The sequence below is a fragment of the Fundulus heteroclitus genome, chromosome 8 (assembly GCF_011125445.2).
Source record: "Fundulus heteroclitus isolate FHET01 chromosome 8, MU-UCD_Fhet_4.1, whole genome shotgun sequence".
Taxonomy (NCBI): domain Eukaryota; kingdom Metazoa; phylum Chordata; class Actinopteri; order Cyprinodontiformes; family Fundulidae; genus Fundulus; species Fundulus heteroclitus.
In genome coordinates this window covers 601,904-610,635 of record NC_046368.1, presented here as the reverse complement: position 1 = coordinate 610,635, position 8,732 = coordinate 601,904, and the positions used below count along the sequence as shown (strand labels likewise).

Genomic DNA, 8,732 nt, shown 5'->3' with positions numbered 1-8,732 from the left:
ATTCAGGTTAGACACATATAAAATGCTCTGCCTCGGCCTTCCGCTATCAGTTTACACAGAGGATCCATGCTGGTGACTAGAGATCCTCTGTGAGACCACAAGGACCCGGTCAATGGCTTAAAAGACATCAAGCTCCATCCTTACAAGCATTGTCCTGGGCCATGGACTTGGGAGGATAATTGTCATGCAAAAGGCAAACAGCAAGAGAGATAGCAGACTTCAGGCTGTGCTTGAGAGAGCGAGAGAAAGGAAGACTACTGAGCTCTCATCTCAGGGAGTCCAAAGGGAAAGGGTGGGGGGGTGGGGGTGGGGGGGAGTGTTGAATAGCTCAGTACAGTGAGATGGAGATGTGTGTGGGGAGGGTGAGTGGTTAGCCAGAAACCCCCACAGATGTCTCAGATCTTGTCTTTTTGTGTGTTTCAGGTGACCTCGGCTTGCAGGGCTGATCTGGGTTCTTAACGGCGGAGCGGGGAAAGTGAGGGATGAAAAGGAAGCTTGGGCACACAGAGATGGAGTAGATGTGTTCAGCTAATTTGTCGTGTCCCCCCCCCTTTTTTTTTTTACTGAATTGTCAAGCATAGAAATAGCTGCACGGAAACCCCCTTCTCTTCCCACTTTATGAACTTTGAGGGTCCAAAAGTTTTGCCTGTAAAAGCCAGGAAGAGGCAGCGGTTTCACGCTTTCTCCACTTTGTGGCACCGCAAATAAAACCGTGTATAAGTCCGTAAAAGACATTCTTCTTTTTTTTATTGCGGACTGAAGCGAACATTTACCCCTCTTTCCCATTTTGAACAGCCTCTGAGAGAAATAGCCTCTCTTTTAAATGATATCATCAAATCACCTCGAAGAAAACACGAGGTTTTATTTAACTTTATGTCATTCAGTTCCTTTTACTAACCATTGCTCATTTTTAACACTTTCTTGAGCGCACGTGGTTTGACCATGCTGTTTCTTGACATTGATTCTATAGTTAAGGCAAATCTTATCCCTAAAACACATCCAAATGATTTTTGTTTGTTTTGTTTTCTGTCATTCTTGCGATTCCAGGCAGTAAACCTTGGAACTGTGGCAAAGAAACTCCAGCTTTCAGATCGCTGCTGATCTGATAAAATACCAACACTTGGATTCCTGGAATCTGTCCCTCCTGTTGAGCAGCACAGTCATCCCCCCACAAACAAGTCTGATGGCTTTTTGATTTTCCTCCCTAATGATCCTCCTGCCTTTGACACCCACCTTCACATGGCCACCACCTCCACCCCACCCAGGTTTTTCATTCGAGGGCCGCCGGGCCGCCTTCCTTCCACTGTCCACCAGCACAAAGGCTTTAAATGGCCCTTGGCATGTGGCTCAATGGGGACGGACGACCGACCCATCCCCTCCCCAACGACTCACAACTTCACAATAAATAAATAAAGACTCCCGGAGGTACTTGCAGGGTGCTTCTTTAAAAAAAAAAACGGTTGCTCCCACACATCGACGCTCTCTGGGTGTTGTCATTTGTGCTGATTTAAAAAAAAAAAAGCTCAAAAAAAGCTCAAAAAGCTTCATCAAGAACCAGAACAAGAGAAGCGGCAGATCAGATTGTGAGGAACAGAAATCCAAAAAAATTATGACACGGCTTGAGATGAAACAATGGTGTTGGGTAGTTTCAGTTCAACTTTTTTTTTTCTTTTTACTTTTACGGCCTCTACTGAATTTAGAACAAATCCTCATTTGACTTTTTGTTTCTACAGTTCCAACACTAGTTTCATAAATCGGTTGAAACCGATGATAGTGGTCCGATGGTCGCCTCCGTTACTCCAACAACCTTTTAGTGTTTAGAAGTAAAACCATCTAACAAATAGTCCACATATACAGCTCTCCAAACTTGGGAAAGGTTGCAAAACTCAGATATGTCAACTTTTTTTAAATAAATTTTCCTGGTATTGATCTAGGAAAAAGCTCAAACGGGGCTGTAACTATTTAGAGTTGATGACCATTACATGATATGTAATATCATGGATATACCTACATTATGCAAAATGTAGGTATATCAGTAATTCTAAATGTAATACAAAGACCCCTTCAGTCATATTGTCACTATTAGTAAAGAAGTGTTAAAATCTTTGATATAAACTATTTTCTTCATCCCCTCTGATCATCTCCTTTAACATTTCTAAAAGGTTGAAGTCTACAAAGGGAGAACTCTTTAGATCTCTCCAGATAGTCCAGAGCCCTGAGTCCTCTCTGATGCTCCCTTCTCTTCAGCATAGGCCTGAGAGCTCAGATAGCCATGGGAGAAAGTAGATTTTTGTGTCTGTTGAGCTATTTCTCTGTTAATTTGTCCACGTTTTCAATGATCTGGTGCTAAAAGACCTGCTGATCACCCATTTACCGTTAACTGATCTGTATTTGCAATCTGCTGGTATTTCACGAGGCCTCGCATCCTTGCAAGGTCCCTTGGAAGAGAAAAGGGGCCCTTAGCATCACAGATCCTCCCCCATACCCAACAGTGGGCACGGTGTGCTATTCCACACATTCACCTTTTGTTTTAAACAAATCTGAAGTTTTTTATTTTATTTCATTTACAAACTGCTCAGCCATAGTGTTGTTAACCACATCACACAGTTAGAGTTGAAGTCCAACTTGAGTTTCGCAAACTACACATGCTGATGCTTGTTATAGTAGGACAGAAATTATTATTTTTTTCCCTCCTGCCATCACTCCCAAACAACTAACTGGCATCTAAATTTAATTGTTATAACGTAGACTTAGTGAGCACAGGGTGGCATCTTTGCTGCAGTGCCCTTATAGCGAGCTTTGGAGATTTATCTTACCTTCCTGACCATCCAGGAGGAGGAAAGAAGGAAGAAAAGACAGGGAGGAAGGAAGGACACAAGGGAGTAAGTAGCTATACAAGAAGGATGTACAAAAACAAAGAAAGCTGGAAGAATGGAAGGGTACTTAGGAGGAAAGGAAAGAAGAAAGGGAAAACACAAACAAGGAAGGAAAATATGAACGAAAAAGGAAGGAAGCATATGAGGAAGGAAATAAATAATGGGGAAAGAAATGACGGAAGGAATAAAGAGCTGGGAAACACTGAAACCAAATTCCCAACTTTTCCAGGCTGACGGTGTAGGAACCCTGTAAACGGCAGGTATGAAACGAAAGTCTCACCGTTTTTCTCCACATGTGGTAAAAAGTTTTATTTTCAATCTGTAGTCTGCATGTACAAATATCTATAAAAAGTGAACAATCTCACTCTTTGAATGTACGTGTTTTGCAGCACATGGTTAGTTTGAGACCAAAGAACGTAAGGAAAGGACACTACAGGATCATTATGATTACAGGTAAAAACATCTAGGAGGTACAGCTCATCTCCGATTTCATTCCAGCGTTTGAATGTCACCCCCCCACCCTCCCTCACCCCACACCAGCAGCAACAGGATGCACGCACATGGAGGCAGAATGGCTCCACGAAGCTTCGCCATGACTAAAAACAGTACGGTCAAACCATGCAGGACAGCATTAAGTACTTCATTTTCACCTATATTACTATATCTATACTTCCTGCCTATACAGGAAAATACACAAGCAACACCAGCAGTTACAGTTCACTAACCATTTTCCGATGCAGGTTTACAGAAAACTGATATGAAATCTGTTAAAACAAAATTAGAGAGGGCATCTGCATTGGTTTAATGCATTCTTATGAGTGTGTGTGTGCATATATATATATATATATATATATATATATATATATATATATATATATATATATATATATATATATATATATATATATATATATATATATATATATATACACAGACACACGTATATAGTATCTATTCTTTGGAAATAGCTGCAAAATTAAAGAACTGGGACATTAACTCAGAATCAAACACTTAAACAGAACAAAACGCAAACACTAGCTTGACTTAGACTTAAATCAACAACAATTAAATTAAAAGACAGGGTTTCTCTACAACAGTGTCAGAAATAAATTAACGTAAGGAGATCCCATTACACATCTGTAGCGATTAAAAAGCCATAGCGGGGCCAATATGTTAGAAGGCAGATGAGAAGACAATCATTTTTCACAACATCATTCTCGATTTCCATGCAGGCAGAGAGAAAACAGGAGCTTTCTTCCGGAGACATTTCTCATTTATATATGTCTGAGTGTTTGCAAGGTGTTCGGACGTTCACTTGGGGTTCCCCTGGTAGTCTAGAGTTGAATCGTCGAATAGAGGATTCTTCACTTCCATCTCACCAGTCTGGGAAAAGAGATGATCCACGTTAAAATAAGACAACCCATCTGTGATCACTTTTACGGCGTTCAGGTGTTTGTGTGCTCACCGGGGCCAGTCCGGGGCACTCGTATACCGTGAAGCCTCCTGCCACCTCCTCCTCGTCGGATGTGACCTCAGTGTCGGCGCTTTTTGGATCAGGTTTGGGGCTGGTGGAAAAAACGGAGGTTTTAAGTGTGGCGCGAAAAGATAAAACGGCCGTGTAGACAAAGACAGGAAACTTACTTTCCCATTGAAATCATCTGTTGCTTTTGGTGCTGATAGTGATACATCTGAGCGCTTTTAGCCAGATTCTTATCACCCACCTGGGGGACCAAACAGAGAAGGAGGTGTTAAAGGTGTCTCAAACTTAAATCTGGGTGTGTAGGGAGGGTGGGGGTGTTGTGCATCTTGTTTTTTTGGCAGAATAAGCGTGAAATGGAAAACACAGGGGACGATGCTAATCTGGCACTTACCGAAGAACCGTTAGCTGTGGTTGCAGGAAGGCTCGGTCCTTTGAAAGCAGGGTAATCCACCTTCTCTGCAAGGCGCGATTCTGTCCGCAGCCTGTAGGGGGAGTCATGATCAGCTTCAGCAAATGCTCTCCCACAACATGCCTTTGATTTCAATTAATTCAAGTTAGGAGCCACGTTATCATACGTTTTCCCTAATTACAGGGAGTAAAATGGCAAAAAGGTATTTACTTTTATTAAAGTCTGGCATTCTGATACATCGTTAACTCCTTGTGGTTTGTATTTTAATCAGCATGAAGTACTAAAACAAATGATTTTCTTCCACGCATTGATTTTAGTCAGAAAGGGTGCAGTAATTTAAAAAAGGACATAGCCATGCTTACAAAGCAGTTTTTAGTCAGTATGCATAGAAAAATAAAAACTAAATTTCATGATTTTTCATTTTGATTAATCATTACATTCAAGGATACAGTGTTTAGTATGTAGGTGAAAGAAATATCTCCAAATACACCATTTGTGTGAATCTGACCAATCAATTCAAAGAACCTAGTTGCATGCAATATATACAACTACCCGCAGGTGTCACTAAAATCATAAAACATACAACAGCTCGTCCATTTAAGTAAAAAACGAGGTTTATATGTTTATTTAACTCTGCACTGTTTCAAATGTTGAGACTTCAGTTGGACCAGATAGGTTTCTAAACTAAATTTGTGCAAAAAGGAAGTTTAGTAAATACATTCTAACAATTCTAATGAAAGAACTAAAGGACCAATTGTTTGCCTGATTGTGTGGATGAGTAGTCGTTCTTTTTTAATGCAAAATAAATGTGCTAAATAAATCAGTATGAAAGGTCAGAGGTATTTCTTGCATGTACTGTAAACACAGCAGATCTGGTCTGAGCATTTTTAAAAAAACTACAGCAGCAGCTTGCATGATAACAACTACTGTACACTTCCAGTTCAGGTGAGATGCTCTAATGCACTGTGTGCATGAATTTAACATCAAATTATCTAACTTGGCAAGACATTTAAACAGCTCTGTTGATAAAACAGTAATGGCTTAAAAAAAAACAAAAATAGTTTCTCTAGTTTTAGTTTTAATTTTCTCTGATCCATGCATGCTCAGATATGTACGTACACCCCGTTAATGTTTGGTTAAATGTACCGAAGCAGGTCTAACCTCAGCAACACACTTTCTGGAGCCCAGATGTAATTCTGGATAAATTGTACACACTTCGCTTTTATGCATAGTTTTAAATGTTCAGTATCTTAGGTTAAAGCTTTTCAAATTCTTAATGTTATCCTACTGTAGGCCTAACCTGACAACAGCCAGCTGTATGTATCGCTCCGCCTAGCTCCACTCACATACATCTGGGACACGGCTCATTGAAAATGATTTCCCCAACCAAATTTTTGGTCTGGCCAATCAGGACGCAGGGCGGGTGTTTCATGGATGTGACGTAGTGGAGACGCCACCGTGAGATTCCAACAACAATGGCGGCTCGCATCGAGGAAGCAAGCGTTAGCATTGATGCTGCTATTTCCTCCGTGTTGTCCAATCTATCTGATATTGTTTCATTAAAAGAACATCAGAGAACGGCTCTGAAGGCTTTTGTTGGTGGAAACCATGTTTTCGCCCTTCTCCCGACCGGATTTGGCAAGTTTTGTTTTCCGGGGCGCGTACGCGGACGCGCAACGCGGACGCGCCCCGGAGCGGTTAGCGGTTAGCGCTAACCATATAAGGAGACTTTTAGTCCTCAACGCGGTCGGCCCGGGATCGACTCCGACCCGCGGTGCTTTGCCGCCTGTCTTCCCCCTCTTCCTGTCAGCTCACTGTCAATAAAAGGTGTGCCACTACAGTGTTTCCCGCATGGATTTGCTTTTGCGAGGCGGAGCGGGGGGGGGGGGGGGGGGGTGGATTGACTTTTTCTCTGCGGAGCGGGGGGGGTGGACGACACGTTTTCCGCGGCCGCCTCGCCAAGATAGCGCTGGGTGAAACCCTGCACTAGAGCCGCAAACACATAAAAAAAAAAAGGTTTTTTTTTCCGGCGTCGGTCTCATCAGCGTCACGGGTTAGCTTCGGTGTGAGTGGTTGAAATAGCACGTTGATAAAGATGACAGACAAGTGGCTTATCCAATCATATGCAAGGAGTTTTGATAAGGCCCAGCCTTCAGTAAAGGCAATGCCTATGGCGGTGTCCCAGATGTATGTGAGTGGAGCTAGGCGGAGCGATACATACAGCTGGCTGTTGTCAGGTTACTGTAGGCCTTCCATGAGAAAAAAAAAAACATGATTTAAAAGATAAAAACTAATCAAATAATACAGATAATTGAAAATCTTTAATTCTGATAATCAGCTTTAAAGATTTTCAATTATCTGTATCATTTGATTGTTAAAAACCAATGGAGCTTGATGTCGACTCTTTAATTGACTTTTGAATAGGAACAGGTCAATAAAAGCATTTATTCTAACATTTATTCCCACAAAGTATTCTACATCGGGTCTGTTTGCTAAGAGGAATACAATCAAACACTATACTCCCAACAGGAGCATAATTCTCACTTTTTTTTTTGCCTTTTCCGGCATTATTTGCCTTTATACTTACTTGACATAACAGACAGAAGCCAAGATCACAGCCACGGTGCCCACGATGACACACAGTGAGATTATGACTGCAGAGAAATGAAAACAAAAGCAAAGATTTTAGTTTGATTAAAGGAAAACTGACTACAAATGTGACGAGAAACTCTTCATGTGGGCTCATGTTTGATTCTCTGGCAGTTCTTATGGCCAGAACAGAGAAATTTGGTTGAGGATGAACAATATCTATAAATCAGTCCATCCATAAAAATGCTCATTTAGAGGTCAAGTAGATTCAGGTCCTAACATTATCTGCTAATAAAGCATCACTCACTGACGATGGTGGTATCGTTTTGGGGTCGGGGCACAACTAAAGGACCGGCTCGGCCATCAGCTCCGGTGAGACTCTCCTGAGTGGTCGGCATGTGAGGGAGGGCGGTGCCCGCGGGCATCGGAGCTGCCGCGGTGCTACGCGGGATTTCCCCCGACAGCCGGTCCTGGTTCTGGGATTTCTGTCTGGACGCCCCTGTCCTGCTTTCCATCTGGGAGGAAATGGAAGCTGGAGGCAAACAGAGACAGAGGAAAAACAAAGAATCGTTTCAACTGAGGAGTCATTTCAACAACGGAGCGCGGTGCAAAATGTAACTTAGTTGATCTTGTCGCAGAGTCCTTACCGGTTTTCTCAGGTTGATTTCCTGTTGTTTTGATCTTCGACACTTCCTGCTTTTCTATGATGGAGTGAAGGAAATCAATTTCTTCGTCCAGATCAGTGAAGGTCGTCACTTTGCCTAAAAAAAACAAACCACAAAAAAAACAATTAAAGCTTCAATAAAGACAATAAAATAAAGAAGTACGCTTCTGCAAACTTGAAACGCATTAATAAAAACTTTTTTTTAGCACTGATACAACTAATGAGATTAAAAAAGGTTTATTTATTCTGACTTTGGAGGCATTTTTTACATCATGAAGCACCTAAATACAAACACATTTACACATTTGGGTTTAGGCCCCCTTCTCTTGGGCCCCTTTAGCCGTTTTGCATCCCAGTGGAAAACTACCACATATTCCCACCCCTGTAGTAGTGGAAGAACTCCAGCTTCCTGATCGTTATCTACCTCAAACCTTACCTTTTAATCACGCTGTAACTATAAAGGTTTTCCTAGAACTATGAATTCTCATTACATTTTGTATTTAATTCAAACACTTGATGAAATATTTTTTGCACCAAAACCAGAAATCAGTGTTAAAAAAAATCTAAATTACTAGCACTTCAAATGGGCCAGGAAAACCCAAGATGTTTGGGGCAGATCTAAGTGTAATATCACGATGGATCAGTACCAATCCATATCAGAACCACACACAAGAAAGGTTTCGACATTTAAGGGCAGAAAGCACCGTTCGCTCA

The 8,732-nt window shown here is 41.6% G+C and overlaps 1 protein-coding gene across 1 annotated transcript in view; it reads right to left on the bottom strand.

The window, feature by feature from the left end:
- Nucleotides 1-3,721: 3,721 nt before the first annotated feature.
- Nucleotides 3,722-8,732, bottom strand: part of npdc1a (neural proliferation, differentiation and control, 1a) — a 29,959-nt gene continuing 24,948 nt past the window's right edge. Inside the window, exons 3-9 of the mRNA XM_036139806.1 lie at nt 8,002-8,115; nt 7,662-7,886; nt 7,353-7,419; nt 4,748-4,838; nt 4,518-4,597; nt 4,342-4,441; nt 3,722-4,259 (exon numbers count right to left, since the gene is read on the bottom strand). Of these exons, the coding sequence (XP_035995699.1) occupies nt 4,188-4,259; nt 4,342-4,441; nt 4,518-4,597; nt 4,748-4,838; nt 7,353-7,419; nt 7,662-7,886; nt 8,002-8,115 (749 nt within the window). The 3' untranslated portion in view covers nt 3,722-4,187. The remainder of the gene's footprint in view (nt 4,260-4,341; nt 4,442-4,517; nt 4,598-4,747; nt 4,839-7,352; nt 7,420-7,661; nt 7,887-8,001; nt 8,116-8,732) is intronic.